At 43.1% G+C, this 16042-nt stretch overlaps 3 protein-coding genes across 4 annotated transcripts; 1 reads left to right on the forward strand and 2 right to left on the reverse strand.

Moving 5' to 3' along the window:
• Positions 1 to 540: 540 nt before the first annotated feature.
• On the reverse strand, positions 541 to 4940 carry afmid (arylformamidase). Its single transcript, XM_076038969.1, has 12 exons — positions 4377 to 4940; positions 3900 to 3990; positions 3298 to 3402; positions 3160 to 3208; positions 2989 to 3074; positions 2841 to 2913; positions 2648 to 2745; positions 2481 to 2559; positions 2134 to 2269; positions 1551 to 1655; positions 1416 to 1446; positions 541 to 1212 (listed from the first exon to the last, which is right to left on the reverse strand). Exons 1-11 carry the CDS (start codon positions 4404 to 4406, stop codon positions 1417 to 1419), a joined length of 882 nt encoding a protein of 293 aa, XP_075895084.1. The 5' UTR covers positions 4407 to 4940; the 3' UTR covers positions 541 to 1212; position 1416.
• A 155-nt stretch (positions 4941 to 5095) lies between these two features.
• tk1 (thymidine kinase 1, soluble) lies at positions 5096 to 7581 on the forward strand. Its single transcript, XM_076039004.1, has 7 exons — positions 5096 to 5290; positions 5459 to 5490; positions 5802 to 5915; positions 6264 to 6357; positions 6507 to 6596; positions 6830 to 6949; positions 7112 to 7581. The coding sequence occupies exons 1-7, from the start codon at positions 5228 to 5230 to the stop codon at positions 7289 to 7291; spliced, it is 693 nt and encodes a 230-aa protein (XP_075895119.1). The 5' UTR covers positions 5096 to 5227; the 3' UTR covers positions 7292 to 7581.
• On the reverse strand, positions 6065 to 14987 carry syngr2b (synaptogyrin 2b). Of its 2 annotated transcripts, XM_076038984.1 has the most exons (9): positions 14703 to 14987; positions 12447 to 12684; positions 11412 to 11548; positions 10270 to 10521; positions 7057 to 7298; positions 6798 to 6918; positions 6491 to 6636; positions 6216 to 6326; positions 6065 to 6155 (listed from the first exon to the last, which is right to left on the reverse strand). In XM_076038984.1, exons 1-4 carry the CDS (start codon positions 14817 to 14819, stop codon positions 10279 to 10281), a joined length of 735 nt encoding a protein of 244 aa, XP_075895099.1. In that variant the 5' UTR covers positions 14820 to 14987; the 3' UTR covers positions 6065 to 6155; positions 6216 to 6326; positions 6491 to 6636; positions 6798 to 6918; positions 7057 to 7298; positions 10270 to 10278. The 2 variants fall into 2 exon arrangements, with proteins under 2 accessions (XP_075895099.1, XP_075895108.1); XM_076038993.1 differs by lacking the exon at positions 7057 to 7298.
• Positions 14988 to 16042: the final 1055 nt, after the last annotated feature.

Consider the following 16042-nt stretch of genomic DNA (forward strand, 5'->3'; position numbering starts at 1 on the left):
GTTTTTTGTGGGTCCGGCTATTTGTTGTCGTTGTCGTTGATGCTCTTTTTTTGGTATGAGTATTTTGTAACACAATTAAACCATAACCTAAAAAATTACCATAAGGTAGAAACAAAATATGTCACACATACTTTCAATTCTATGGTAATTTAAGATACTAGTTCAGCCAAGTTACCTTTGTTACCTTTGCAAGGGGAAAGGAAGGAGATAATGCAGTTTTAGAGAATGCATGGAGGAAACACTGGTGGTGATTTTCTTTTTTTCTTTTTTTGTACGTGGGGAGAGGTTTCAGTGCCATTTGTGACGTCATAACAAGATAGTTTCAACATTCAATATTCCTCCCCATGAATGACAACAAGTTACACTAATATGATGCGACAAAAGTAACAGTTAATGGTTAAAAAAATAAATAAAATAAACTTAGTTGTTATTATCTACTCATTTTCAGGCCCTTGATTGCAGCAGATTAAGTCCTATTGGCTAACTGGTAGCAACCTCACAGAGGGAAAAAAAAAAGAAAGAAAAAAAACTCTCATCACATGTTCTCAGATATAAATATTTATTGATGATGAATATTTATTGTGATAACTGTCTTCACAGAACAGAGTTAAATCATGAATGTAAACAAGATGCTACACTCAGGCCAGCGAGTAACAATGTGCATCAGCTAAATTCAGCCATACTAGTTTTTCAAATAATGTGTGTATCCATATTCTGCCTCTAGGATTTGAGATGCAAACACATACAAGGAAGCCTTGTACTAAACACTTGCCCAAAACTAACCACCACTTACCACATGTGAGCTCTCTGGCAGAGATATCAATATTGTTGCAGTAGATATACAAACTACATTCTTTTGAATTACATCATAAACTACATTTGAACTCCTGACTTGATCCTGTAGTTCTACCCACAGGTAAGTGTGGTGCAGACTGTCACAGGCAGCAAAACACAAAGTAGGATTGTCCAACCTTCTTGCAAAATACTGGAAATACACCGTAACTGATAAGGAGCCCTTCACAGTTTAATACAGCAGTGTAAGGAATATTTCCTGATAACATCCCTCTGCACAAACATTATCATGTAAAGTAAAAATGAATTTGTACATGGTGTAATTAGCAATAGGTCACATTCTTGGAGCCAGTTTCAGACACACAATGTTTGCACTACACAATATGTGGCTGTAACATTTAAGCCTGACTGGACATGATCCTGTGGGAGAACATACAGTGAACAGATGTAAACAATGTAACAATAAAATGAAAATAAACACTTTAACTAACTGGTATGAAGTACAAATAGATGCATATTCTACATTTACTCTAACACGAATCTGGCAAGTATGGGTGACCCTCTTCTGAGGTGGACATTAAGAAAGAGGTATGTTCTTATTGAATTGTGGATCAGACAACTACCTCAGCTCTTTCCCATCATCTTCAGGAGAAGCTAGAAAAAGGAACAATTATTTGGAATGTCACTATTTAAATAATGCACCCAAGAGAGATTTTCAAGGCATGCTTTTTGTTACATTTTATGTGTAGGTGCTGTACCTTTGTCAGCTGGTATTCCCCGTCTACCAGTTTCTCGATAACGTTGAAGTGGTCTGTATCTGGCACATCTTCCAGACTCACATTAAGTCCTGAGGCCTCCAGAGTCTTGAAAATCAGAAAGACAAACTTGTTTGCTTTTTGACAACAATGAAGGTGTTACAATTAAGTTCAACTGTTGGAAAACTGAGCTTCAACATTGTTTATGGCGGGAAACAAAATGTTCTACTTTGGTGTTTTATCATTATTGACATTCTTCATGAGATTTAAGAGCACATTTTGGTTAGTGTGAATTAGATATGACGACATACGATAGATAGATAGATAGATAGGTAGATAGATAGATAGATAGAAGGCTGGACACATGTAAGGATGATGTTAGCACAAGTTATAAATTATTTACAGCAGCTATGACAGAGGAGACGAAGCTCTCGCTAAAGCCAGCCCGTCTCCACCTTAGGGATCCACATACATGCAGACATTATTCTCACCAAAAGGAGAAGAAGGCAAACTGCATAAAGGAAAAAGCAAGACTGAAGGGCATGCTTATTCAAACAGTGTCTGCGTTTACATCGGAAGTACTGACTTTGTAGTAGTCTTCTGACTGCTTGCGGAACTCGGGCGAGTCATTCTGGGCGACGGCTACGACGATGTGACAGCTGGAGGAGGAGAGCTGGAGTTGAGCGACAAGCTTGCTGGGGCTGTTTCTCAGTGCCACCTCCCTGACAAAAAAAAAACAGGAGAGAACAGAGGGGACATATACTGACTGGTACAACAGAAGACAAAGATCCAATCACAGACAGATGCGCGCGCGCGCGCACGCACGCACGCACGCGCGCGCACACACACACACACACACACACACACACACACACACACACACACACACACACACACACACACACACACACACACACACACAGAGAAACCTACTCTGTCATCTTCAGCGGCTCATTTACGTAAGTGGACAGGATGGGCAGAAGGTCATAAATGCCACTGACCAGGAAAGCACCTGTACAGAAATAATGAATGACAAATTTCATGAATGATTCATAAATAATGAATTTCACTTGCATTGCATCCCACAGGGTGAACTTAACCTTTGATCTGAGGAGTGATGCTGTACTGGGACCAGTCGGTGGAGAGGACCATTGCAGCTAGGTGGGCACCGGCTGAGTGGCCACACAGGTAAAGCCCACTGAGAATGTGAGAATTCAACAGAAGGTTACAGTTTAAAATATTTCTGGCCAAAAGCTTCAAGAAGATGGATGAGGTGTCATTGAATATCGGCACCTGATGTGAGAATACTGCTGAACGACAGAAACGACACTCCTGCGAACCTGCGACACCATCAGATCCATGTTACCTGAAAACAACAGAGCAAACGATGAAAGTCTACACTCACAATTCTTCAATGTGCTCTAGTGGAACTTGGTTGTACCTTTTGGGGCAATGTCATAGCCAACAGCGACAACCACTACACCTTTATCGACAAGTGGAACGGCCATGAAACCTGACTCCTCCTTGCTTAAGGAACACACACAATGAACAAACATGACAAATCTCGCTGAGAAATTAAAATGTGCCTTGCAGAAAGAACGCAGCGGTGTACCTGAGAAATTGCCAGTAGCCTCCATGTAGGTAAATGACAAGATGAACATCTGAAAGAGAAGGAGCTTCATTCTTGTGCAAACTCTGTGTGACTCTGGGTCTTCAAAATTTAACATTGGTGTTAGTGTTGTGGCGGTACCCAGGGGGCTGCCTTTAGGTATGTACACATCCAGCTTCTCTCCATCTCCCTCCCCATATGGCACGTTGAGCAAAGTCTGAGCCAGACCACGGGCGCGGTCTGTACCTGGACACACAAAATCAAGGCCTTGTAATCTTGTACACAGAGTAGGAAAATAGAGTATACACATGAAGAAGCAAACCGCAAGACAATACACACATGTTCATCATTAGAGACTGACTGCATATAATTTAGACTTTTTTTTTAGTTTTTACCATTTCGAAATAAAGGTGACAAACCGAAGCCACAAAACACATCACGGATGACAGTTTACAACAGTTGCATCAAGTATAACAATCCAACAATACACTCTAAAGAGCAATTTATTCTTACGGTGTATATTTATTTAATCATTATCATTATTTTAAAATTATTTGTATTTATTTTATTGATTAAAAAAAAAAAAAAAAATTAACCCGGAACTGTTTAATTACTTTTATCAACATTTGGCCGAGCCGCCGGTGAAGCTGCAGCACTGGTCATGCCTGTTTTCATCAGTCAACATGATCTTTGGCTACGCGGCTGCAGCTCGTTAGCAATGTAGCTTCTGGACACACACCGACCTTCCCGCAGAGCCTTGACGTGAGCCTGGATCACGTCCCCCGCCGACATCCTGTGCGACCACTGGCTGGGGGAATACTGCCTCTCGAGCTCCTGTCACACCACGGGGAGAGTGCTAGTCAGTGGCGCTCGGCCGGGGCGGACATGGACGCCGACGCCACTGTGAACCACGGACGGCGAACAGTGCCCCCTGCCACACGCTGCTACGTCACTGTGACCGATATACGGTGAACGCAACTGAGCTTCATGAGGGGAGAACTCCCGTCAAGGAGGATTGAGACATTTGAAATATACAAACATGGGGGAAATAAATACCCTTCAAAACAAAACACGTTTTATTGAATGAAGGAATTACACGGCAAATTACAAAAGAATATTGTTATATCGGAACATATTTTCTAATAAACCTCCATGCAAATGCGGAAGACTTTTATGAAGTCTGTACTTAACAAAAAAACAAAAACAAAAAAAAACCTTACTTCTTTTGTCAGCATAGTCCACTCAGACATGGTCTCTTCTGCCACGACTAAAGTCCAGCGGCAAATGAGTTGAAGAGCTCCAAAATGCTGTTGACTCTAAATTTATGACGCAATAGTAAAGGTCAACCGGCTCGTCAAGCTCGTCATGCATGGGGTTGCAAAACGTGCTTTTTTCTTGCTTTTATTTATTTATTGTGCTATTTTTCTTTTGTTTATTTTACTATTTTATTTTTCTATTTTGCTATAACAGATGAAATCCGCCATGGGTTTGAGTGTTGTATGCATACGATAAGAAACAGCACGTATTGCGCGTCTTCTATTTAATTTATAAACAGCCTATATACTTTTTAATCACGCTCCAGGAAGCTTTGTGTTTTCTATAAATAAACTTAGCAAAGGCCCGCCCCTGTTTCTGATTTGCCAATACTCATTGACTTAACTTGCTTCTGATTGGTACTTTCGTGACCCAATGAGAAGCAAGTAAGGGCGGGTGTTCGCTGTACGCGGTCGCAGAAAAAAAATACGCGCCCTGCGTACGCACAAGGGAGAGGAGAGAGAGAGGACCAATAAGGAATGAAAATGTGAGCATCTGCGCTCTAATTGGTCGCGATAGCGGCCTGACTGCTTGCTGGTTGGTTCCTTGCTCTAAACCGATTGGTTTAGAGAGTCACGTGAGTGAGATTATAATTGGTCGATTCTCGCGCAAAGATTATCAACAACCGCGCGCGACGTTCAATATTCGCGGACACAGAGTGTTTGTGGACCGAGGACCCGGCTAAAGTTATCTTCTGTCTTCAAATACGCATTTGAGTTTATTTCAGTCACTGCTGCACCGAGTCAAGAAGAGAAAAATGGACTGCGTCGATTTCCCAGTTCTCCCAAATTCACCCACGAAAACACGCGGGCAAATTCAGGTATGTACAACATCGTGTATGGATTTTTCTTAAAACATCGACAGCACGACAACACTATGGTATAACGTAAAATGTAATTTAGCACATTTCTAAGAGTAGGCGAATAATTGTAGTAGGTGATAATTAACGTTTTCCAACATCTCCCTTTCCCTCCTTTTTTATCTAAAGGTCATCTTTGGACCAATGTTTTCAGGCAAAAGGTGAGTTATTTTCCTTACAAATCCTTACAAATAAACAAACAAACAACAACAAAAAATACGATCTCTGTGGAGTCATATTTTTACACAAAGACACTTCTGAAACCATATTTACGTTTTTGTGTCACAACTTCCGCCCGCCCAAATCTTTCCCATTGAGTTCACAGTTCTCTTTACGTCGCTAACTTTCCCAGTTAAAGATCATCACTGGCTTTGCATGGTTCAAACCCAAACGGCTTTGCACATTTGTCTATGTATGAAATGTATTTGACCGAGTCCGGTGTTGACTGAATGCTTGTCGTATTACTTTGTAGCACTGAGCTGATGCGCAGAGTGCGCCGTTTCCAGATAGCCCAGTACAACTGCCTGTTGATCAAATACGCCAAGGACACTCGTTACTCGGACAAAGGTGTGGCAACACATGACAAGTAAGTCACCCATTTAAAACCATGTTAACTACATTGTTTAAGAAGGGAAATGCGCGCAATGAATTTGTTACAAAGCACAAAGAAATACCGCAAGACAAGTTATGTCCAGATTTCATAATCAATGTGAACAACATGAACAACGACAGCAATTACGTTTTCATTAATCATTTTAATGAGAAGGTGGACGGGAATATTTCATCAAACGAATCATATTGTGGAAAATGATGCCCCCTTGTGGTACTGCATCATGGCTTTTGTATTTTTCTCTCGATTGCAACGTTGATGATATCTGCAGGAAACCTCAATGAATTTGCACATTGTCACACATTTTTAATTTTAATTTTTCAGAAACACGATGGAAGCCGTTCCAGCCAATTGTCTAGGAGATGTGCGGCCTCTGGCACTTCAAGCCTGTGTCATTGGAATTGATGAAGGGCAGTTTGTAAGTATATCAATTCTACACTCTCCCTCTTTTTGACAAAACCAGAGTTTTCCCTCAAATCCATTGTGACCAAAATGTGTGATGCTGCACAAGATTTTGTTTTGGATGAGTTGCCACTCATGCGATTGTTTACCTCTCGCTGTTTCTAGTTTACAGACACAGTGGAGTTCTGTGAAGAGATGGCCAATTTGGGGAAGACGGTCATTGTCGCAGCCTTGGACGGAACCTTCCAGAGGAAGGTGAGTGTCTTCCTCCCCACTGGCTCTGAGTGTTGCACTGCTGGTAGACAGAGCACCACTGTAAGACACAACTAAATGTAACACGAGACGCATTTTTCACAGATTGCTCAAACTGCACCAGCAGCACCACAACACATGGCTCAGTGCACACATTATTCTGTGCCACAAAGCACCTCTTCAGTCCCTCTAACGTGATTATACCTCCACTGAGACTGATCGCTGTTTTCTCGCAGCCCTTTGGGAACATCCTGAGCCTCGTCCCTCTGGCCGAGAGTGTGGTGAAGCTTAACGCTGTCTGCATGCGGTGTTACATGGAGGCCGCCTACACCAAGAGGACAGGAAATGAAAAAGAGGTGAGGAGGCAAAGTGGCCTGGCATAAAACTGGAACAAACCGTTTTAATTGAACGGTTTAAGCATTGCTGACAAGGACGTGATGTAAATAGTGGAATATCTTCATACCGTTCCATTGCAACATTAATTTTAATTACTTGGATCATTCTCATTTGTTCCACAGGTGGAGGTGATCGGTGGAGCGGACAAGTATCAGGCCGTGTGCAGAAGGTGCTACGGGGGTCTAATGGTGGACAAGGAAAACAGCGCCCCACTCAGGGATGCTACTCCGCAGTGCAAGCTCACTGGGAAGCTTGTGGACTCTGGGATTCCAAGGAAGCTCTTCTCTCATCTTCACCTCTAGATGTAAACTGTTAATACAGCAGCCAAGTAGTTTTAAAGCCCAACAATCATTTTTTTTCACTGCTTGTGTACATATGTAAGTGTGTGTGTGTGTGTGTGTAATTTTTATTTTTATTTAGTAATTGTAGTACCTAACTTTATTTTTTTTTAAGATATGTTAGTGGCTTGCTTAATATACCATGGTATGCCATAATGTTGCCACACTATGCAGAGCTTTGCCTGTCAACCAAGGGAATTTAAATTATTATTTTCATGATCGATGTCTCTCATTAAAATGAGATCGGAAGTGTCTGTCTTCTGTTTAATGAACATGATTTGTGCGTTTCCCTGCACAACTCCAATGTTTTTTCTTCTACTCACTGATGCACAGGGTGACTGAAATCCAAAGCCCTCAGAGGCCACTGAAGCCCAGAATAACCTGTTTAAGTCGCGGCATGCTTAATGACTGCTGCAGGTTGGTACGCGGGAGTGGAAAAGTATATCCTGCCTCCTCCTATTTTAAGCTTTCACTCCAGTAGTTGAATGCAAGAGTGTTTTTAATAGGATACGATGACAGGAGGAATTTACTGCATCCTCAAAAGGCATCTCAAAGTAGTTGTGATGTAAAAGCTTCACAACAACAAAGTACGTAGACATAAAATGAAATTGATTGAAACTGGTTAGCCATCAAAATCACATTTAAACAATTTATATCAGCCTACTTGCATTTAAAGCATTAACTGTCATTGAAATATAATCAAGAAAGAAACCTAATGGGCTAATTATAGACCGGCTGGTCAGTCAGTGTGGTATGATGATGATTAAAGTAAGACAATGAAGAAATCAATAAATTCTTAGACTTGGATTATTGATTAATAGCCAAATAATTAATCAAAGTTGAAACATGGGAAACGTCCAGTAATGTGAATTTTTCTGTTCAACACACAAATGACACTCATGGAAAGGCAATACAAACACAATAGATTTTATCCAGATCTTTCATACCATGAGCTGCACTTACAAACTCACATTTTGGTTTTTGAGTTAGTATGAAGCAGAGTTTTAAAAAGCTGCTTTAACAGCAGCCAACAGAGAAGTCACAGCCAATGTTTAACTCTAACAACATTCTCCTGCAAACAACCTATGACAGTCCAGGTTTGTTACTCATTCTCCCAAAAAATAATGAATATTTAAAAAAAGTGTTTTTTTCCTGTTTTATGTACTTTACAGTTTTGTAAACTAAAAGCATTTTTGTTACATACGTTTATTCATGGAACATTTGCATTTTTAAAATACTTGAATACAAATCAAGATAACACATTTTAATTTGAAAAGGGGAGCACTACCTTACATTACAAGTGTTCTGGACATTCTCCTTCCTCTTAGCAATCCACATTTTTCATTAGGGCGATTTGGCAAAAAAAAAAAAAAAAAAAAGGGTCTTAGATACAGGTATCCATGCTATAAATTAATTGCAAAAATATTTCACATCCTAATCATAAGGCTGTTTTAGTCAAGTGAAAGCTAAGTGAAAAAGACATCTGCTCCAGGCTACAGTGTGTTTGCAAGTCAATGAAACACGCAGTGGTGATAAACTGCCACTGGTCAAGTAAACATGACATCTCAACACCAGACCATAAACATTTTGGAGACCAACATTTTTTTGTGTGTGCATCATCACATTAAAGAAGGTGTGAAGCCACCGAGTTTGCAGGCTGAGGAGGAGACTTTAATTGACTGCTGCTGTTAATAAGTTACACTTGAGTGTGAGGCCATGCTTGAAGGATAAGCCTGGTCAATATCTCTCTGACTATTAGCTGTAGGTTTAAAGGGCAGCAAGACTCCAGGGATTATCGTACAATAAACATTTTCAATGTTGTTGAATTTGCAGGGAAGAAGCTGAGGCCTTTCTATATGGTCACCACTTAGGGTTGCCACCCGTCCCGTTTTTCCCAGAATTTTTCTCTTTTTTCACCACCTGTCCTGGGAAAAATAAAATCTCTCCCGGGACAGAATTTGTCCCGTTTTTTAGGGAAAATGACAAAACCTCATTTGATTTCCGTCTGTGGTCTAGATAGGCACTTGACTTTGTCCCGTATACCCCCACCCCCCATCGTCAACAGACTTCAGCGATCCCCCCCTACCCGAGATGTCCCGAATTTGAAACTCTAGGTGGTGGCAACCCTATCACCACTACCATTACCCACAAACTTGAGCCTTCAAGTATTCTTAATGATAATAATTCTTGATGATGACACGACACAAGGCGTGTGACGCGTAACTGCGCTCAGGACTGAAGACTTCAAAAGGCACGTTCAAAGGGTATTTTTATGGTTATATTGGCATAAAGTTCTTTAGGACAAAGTCCACATTTTACAGCCACACAGGAAATTTGGCTTTGCCGCAGGCCTTTAACCCACAATGTCATACTCTCAGAAAACCATTTCAACAAATTTTAATTAATCTAAAAATTTTTATCATCGAGAAAAAAAAACAAGAATGGAAAAAAAACATCAATTGAACAAGCCACATAGGATGAGGAAAACAAACACACAAAACAATTAAAACAGCAGCTTTGTATTACAAAAACTGTGTACAAAAAAAGCACATTTTCCACGACGATCAGCAGAGTTGCCGAGTCCCTCTGTGGCTTCAGCCGTCACAGCTATCGTTGGCAGGAAGTCTGATCACACGGTGAAACCTGTCTCTCCCAAAGCACCGCCTTCAGGGTCAAGCCCAGTGCAGATGAGAGTGTGCGTCTGGTGTTTTTGTTTTCTTTCCACGGACGTCAAAGGTCACATTGCGCAAGCGTCAACGCTAATCTCGCCAGCCGGTTCGGCGATGTACCGGCGGCAAACACACAAACACGTTTTGGAGCAGAGATGGTGGAGGCCATATCAATGTGATACAGCTTCCGGGCCTGTGCAGTGCAGCTGTAATCATTTTCCCAACACATGTCAGGAGGGCCCCCTCACTCCCCCATCCCGCCCCCCGCCTCACCCCGCCCACTCAGAAGGAGGGCGGCTGGTAGGTGGCATCTCCTTGCGGCTGCTGCTGCACGTCCGACACACTGCTGGGATAGGTGGCGTACGCAGTGGGGATGTAGGTGGTGGGGTTGTAGGACGGCGGCGCATAGGTCGGGGGGTACGGGGTCTGGTGGTGATCCGGCAGCGGCGCCTCCACGTAGGTCGGGACGGCTACTTCCTGTACGCCGCGGCGGAAACGGCCCAGAGCAAAGTAGGTCAGGATGCCCTGAATGAGCGTAAAAAAAAGAATGTTGGGTCCAGCCATTTGCAATGGAGATGCATCGGGGGCAGGGGGGAATGCGAGATACATTCAAAGAAAACCAACAAGGTGAAATCACTCTTGTCTCGGTGTCCAACAAGGCTCAGCGTCAACTGTGTGACCCGTGTTGTTGAGTTTAGCAGAGGGAAAGAATCCCACACGGTGCCAACACAGGAAAGCGGTCGTGGTGCTGAAACATGAGGGGTTGGAACAGGGTGTAGGCAAACTTTTGACTGGTCGGTCACAGTGGGTTCTACAATTTCACAGAGGGGAGGGGCCGGAGCAGCACCAGCAGATGGATGGAGTGTTTTGGTGGTGGAGGAAAAATATATTGTGGGATATGAAAAAAATGTGCTTTAATGTCAATTAAAAATGAACAAAAGCATTACAACGGTATTTAGCTCTTTATTGAAATGACTCTTAAAACACTGAAAAAATGGATGAAATACAGCTATTTTATTACTTACTCACTATTAACATAATTTCTTCAAGTTCGACGGGCCGGATTAAAAAGTCGAATGGGCCGCATATGGCCCCTGAGCCGTAGTTTGCTCATGCCTGGGTTGGAACAACTGCTCCTGCTACTGACTCTAAAGAGAATGTTTTGGCTAAACACTAGGTAGTACTGTCACCCTTCTCCAGTCAAACTGGATTGGAGAGGCTTCTGGATCCCTGTGTGCCCGGAGCCATGAGAGGTTTTTCTCATTTTAAGTGCCCCTGGTACTGGTCGGATGTCTTTTCTTTGGTAAACCTCCATAATGTCTTTGCGGATTGAAAAATGTCCATCACGAGACCATCCATTAATATGAGGGTGGCAATGGTGGTTGGGGGGTGCAGAAAGGTCAAGTGTCACTCACCCAGGTGGCGATGGAGAAGAAGGAGAAGGCCACGACGGCGCGTGGTGCGTCCTGGGGGATCCCTCTGATGTCCACCGTGTGGCTCCACTCATTGGCCAGGACGCAGAAACACACAAACCACAGGAAGGTCCACACCCCTAGCACACACACAAACACACACACACACACACACACACACACAAAAATGACACACTGATAAAAAAAACAATTGTTTTCAAAGCATAGAAACACAGCTAACAAACCCGGATGTGGGAAGTGGACAAAACAACAGCGGCAGCAGCAGCAGCAGCAGCAGCAGCAGCAGCAGCAGCAGCAGCAGCAGCAGCAGAATAAGGGCTCTCCTGTTGCCGTCGGCTCAGACTGCCACCGCTTTGTCCTCCAGGAACGGCTGACCGTGAACTGTGTCGCGCACAGCTGACTGGCCTGACCCTGTGACGTCCCGCTGCCCACCACAACACACAGGCTACACTGCACATCATTACACCCGAGAGTTTGTGCTAATGTTCGCATGAGCTCAGCAAACTCACTTCATTTAAATTTTACCAGTTTTGTAACTAAGTTATTCAGAGTAATCAGTCAACAATTTAAAATATATATATTATTATATATTTGTTCCACAAATAGCACAAAGAACAATCATAAAAACTATTTGGTTAGTTTGTTTGTGGAGTTTTTTGTCTATTTTTTATTGCTTTGCAGTCGGAGTAACTGTCAAAGACACGTTATCATGGATGAGTGAGCAGTAAATTGATAAGACAAATAAGATTACTTTAGATTACTTTAGATTATTTTATTCTAATGTTGAATCAGTTTCACAACCACATTATTTCTCATTGCGCACGGCCCTGTCTTTGCACAGCACTGTCATTGTCCCAACCTGGCCTCAGTTGAACAACACGAGTGCCATCAGCACCGCTTCTGCTCGTTGTCTTCAACCCCCTGGCTGAAACACGTGGCTCTTCCAGGAACTCTCTCCAGAAGAAGGCTGTACATTTTACTTTAAAAAAAAAAAATGAAACCCAGAAACGCGTGTACCTGAGAAGCCCAGGTCTGCCAAGACGGAGTACTTCCTCTCCGCCACATTGCTGGTGAAAGAAACGTAGACGTCCAGCAGGAGGAAGGCCATGCACGCCAGGAAGCCGAGGACGCCGATGCCGACAGCGTACTGGCACGCAGAGTTGTTCTGGTTGAAGACGCATTTCGCCTCGGAACTTTCGGGGGGGTTGATGTAGCCTTCTGTCGTGATGCAGGCAAACACCACCAAGGCAAACAGCTGCACCGCGACACAGAGAAGAAAAAAGAGGGTCAGAAGGCAACAAACTAAAGCAAATGGAACGTTGCTCAAAGTCACAACAGTGAAATACAATTTTTACCCTCTTGACCTGAGCGGCTTCGGAACCTGACTGTTCACAGGAAGGCGCGAGTTGTCGCGAGACTGTTCTCACTCACACACACACACACACACACACACACACACACACACACACACACACACACACACACAGCAGTATAACAGGGAGGTGTCCACGTCGCACCAGCAAACCCCTAAACCTTGCATTGTTTCACAGTCTGTGGGCGGCTGAAATTTTCGCTGGTGACCCACTTCTTAGTGCAACTGCCAGCTTTGTGGCCCAGAGATGCCACCCTCTCTCATGATGGTCATAATGAGGTCTGGGGGTGTATGGGTGGGTGGGGGTGGGCACGAGGCCTGGTTAAAAAGTGGGCCGCAGAGAGTGAGCAGGAGAGCCACAGTTCCAGAAACCAATCAGAACCAGTGTTGTTGGGATTACTCCATAAAAGTAATCCAACTCCTGATTACTCATTTAAAAAGTGATCTAATTACTTTTTTTAACTACTTTGTTTCATAAGTAACAAATTACTTATTACTTTAGCTAAAAAAATAAAAAAAAGAAGGTGAAAATAACAGTTGCTCAGTGCTTTGGAATGAACTTTATTAAAGTGCAAAATTTTGTAATCGCAAATATTGCCTCTGTCCTGTTAACATGAATGAATGTTTGCTCTCTGAACACAAACTGTACATTTCACAGAACAAACTCATGTACAGCACTGGTGCCTTTTGCACAGCCCATACTGTTAAAATAATCTGTGACATTGTTGTTTCCGGTTGTTTTTCTAAATTTCTGACATTTTGTGGATAATAATGTGAAATATTTCACAATAGTAATGGACTTGGTACTTGATAAAGTAATAATGATATAATTACCAGTTTTGCCACAGTAATCCGGTTACATTACTCCATTATTAAAAAAGTAGTTTATTTACAGTACCGGATTTTAGTAATCGATTACTCGCCAACATTGAGCATAACTACAGTAGAGGAGTGACCAGTGTGACACAGTTGACTGTGTCACACTGATGTTTCACAGACAGTGAGGGCGTGGTGCCTCGTGGGACTTGAAGCAAAGCCAATGATCAACTCTTGAGGCACGTTGTGACAGTGATCCCACCAATCTGACAGCAACGGCAGACAAGCTGTCCTCTTGCGTGTGTGTGGTGCACGGTGGGACTCTGAGACTCTGCAAAGGTGTCACCTTACCTCCCACCCCCCTCCCCCACCAACTCCTGTTGACCACTGACACACACATAATCGCTTCTACACAGTTGCCCAAACACACGCACTGAAGCAATGGACACCAACTGGGATACTGTGTCCTCAGATGCAAATCCATGACTGAGACTTGTTTTTCTTTTGTGCTGTATGTATTAAATGGGAGGTAGCTGCAACTGGGAAATCACTATGATCTATTTGCACTACTAGTCATAAATCAAATTTCAACCATAATGTGGAATTCTGAAATGGGGTGCAATGCCCCCCAAAAAACTTTATTTGTTAGTTTTGTTGTTGTTTTGTTTTCAAGAGGAAAAGGAAACTGAGGGAAACCCTGTGGGTTTTACGGTAATAACCTGAGTGTCCCAGGTTCATTTCGGACTTTCCAGTTTTTTCACGTCTCTGTCATTGAAGATCTGCACGGCAGCAGTTGATCAGGAGAGCGTCTGAGTGTGAGTGTGCGCCGACTGCTTCGTCAAATCGATTGAAACCAATCAATCAATCAATCAATCAATCTAGTCTGGAGTCAGACACAGAGACTATTATTTGGCGAGTGAAAGTGAGACTCCTAATATTATCCCACCCAGCTGCTACTTGTTGGACCTGATCTCACACCCAGTTACTGTCACATGACGCACCCGCAGGGACGCAGCGCAACATGCAGCAGAAATATCGACGATACTATCGGCGATATCGACGATATGATCGAGCCTCGCACTCACCCAGCTGAGGAAGCGCACGATGGTTTGCGGCTGCCGGACGAACTTGTTGAGGTCGAAGCCCCGTCCCGCGAGCGAAGCGCCGTAGGCGCTCGCACCGTCGCTCTCCTTCATGTCCATGCGGCTTTTCTCCCTTTTCTCCTCTTCTCCTCCTTCCTTCTGTCCTTCCGTTGACCGCAGTTCCACCTGCTCGACCTACTGGGAGCCGCCGGCCGAACTACACGCTGCTCACGGAGACTTCCAGACACACCAGCTGACTGACTTGACGCGCGTCCGCAACTAGGGGGCGGAGTCTAACCACGGGGTCGTGGAGGGGGGCGGGGGGTGGGCGCGTCCTGGTCCTGCTGCCGTCATTCACCACCGTTTTTGACGGAAGGCCAGCAGCAGGCAGGGACGCGCATCAGCTCCCGAGTTTGCTGCCTGTTGCACTGGTGGGGGCCTGGCCATCCTAGAAGGGAGGCAGCAGGTGGCCCAAGATTGAAAAAAAAAAAAAAAAAAAGGAAAAAAAAAAGGAAAAAAAAGACGACAAGCGCAAGCGGTGCACAGGACTTTACGGACAATGTGCCGAACGACTGGTATTTATAGACTCTGAAGACCGCCCCCACCCCAAAGTGAAGAAGAAAATGGTCTGCTGAGTACTTTTACTGAACCGTCTTGAGAGGGCGCGATTAATGAGCGTGTCTAAAACGACCACAGCTCCCCCTTGTGGCTATTTAGTTTTTTTGTTTTGTTTTTATTGTTCAGGTTGATAGATAGATAGATTTACTTTATTAATCCCAAATTGGGAAACTCCACAGTTGCAGCACTCAAACTTTACATTTAAAGAAAAAGAGTTTAGAAAGTTATACTGTATACTTTTGAAAAACTTTGTTTTCACGACCATGTCGGTTCTAAACATAGTACAGCTGGTTTGCTTCAGAAAATACTGGCCTTTTGAAGTGGAGAAGACTAAAAACCGTAAAACTACTTTTACGTCGGCCTTGTTATGGTCTTCCCCCTATTTGTGATCTACAAGATCTTGAACCTTTTCCATGTCTGTAAATGATGCAACTTTAAAACAAAACATTTTGGGAGTCGAACTTATATTCCCAGGTATATGGAAACATCTTCAAACATCTAAATATGTGCAACAAAAGGACCCAATATTTGATATAGGGAAAAGTTACAAAATAACTTGCTACAGGAGCATTAATACATTCAGAGCATCTTTCAGTTTGTCTTTTAAAAGCAAAGCCTCAGGTTCAGTGTTCTGGAAAAGGAAGATAGAATTACATCACAGATTTAAGTAAAACTGCATCTAAGGATTTTAGGCATTTATCAAATAGCCTCCAAAGTGCAGTGCA

The sequence above is a fragment of the Nelusetta ayraudi genome, unplaced genomic scaffold (assembly GCF_046127955.1).
Source record: "Nelusetta ayraudi isolate G7.1 ecotype Tasmania unplaced genomic scaffold, CSIRO-AGI_Nayr_v1 ptg000004l, whole genome shotgun sequence".
Lineage (NCBI taxonomy): Eukaryota > Metazoa > Chordata > Actinopteri > Tetraodontiformes > Monacanthidae > Nelusetta > Nelusetta ayraudi.

Excerpts from the sequence above, each read along its gene's own strand:
- afmid (XM_076038969.1), bottom strand. The coding sequence starts at position 4,406 with ATGTCTGAGTGGACTATGCTGACAAAAGAA. Across the intron at positions 3,209-3,297 it reads ACCTAAAGGCAGCCCCCTGG|ATGTTCATCTTGTCATTTAC; the intron begins GTACCGCCACAA and ends CTTCTCTTTCAG. Across the intron at positions 1,447-1,550 it reads GGGAATACCAGCTGACAAAG|CTTCTCCTGAAGATGATGGG; the intron begins GTACAGCACCTA and ends TCCTTTTTCTAG.
- tk1 (XM_076039004.1), top strand. The coding sequence starts at position 5,228 with ATGGACTGCGTCGATTTCCCAGTTCTCCCAAATTCACCCACGAAAACA. Across the intron at positions 5,291-5,458 it reads AAACACGCGGGCAAATTCAG|GTCATCTTTGGACCAATGTT; the intron begins GTATGTACAACA and ends TTTTATCTAAAG. Across the intron at positions 6,597-6,829 it reads ACGGAACCTTCCAGAGGAAG|CCCTTTGGGAACATCCTGAG; the intron begins GTGAGTGTCTTC and ends GTTTTCTCGCAG.
- syngr2b (XM_076038993.1), bottom strand. The coding sequence starts at position 14,819 with ATGGACATGAAGGAGAGCGACGGTGCGAGCGCCTACGGCGCTTCGCTC. Across the intron at positions 11,549-12,446 it reads GGCAGACCTGGGCTTCTCAG|GGGTGTGGACCTTCCTGTGG; the intron begins GTACACGCGTTT and ends TGTGTGTGCTAG. Across the intron at positions 10,522-11,411 it reads TCTTCTCCATCGCCACCTGG|GGCATCCTGACCTACTTTGC; the intron begins GTGAGTGACACT and ends ACGCTCATTCAG.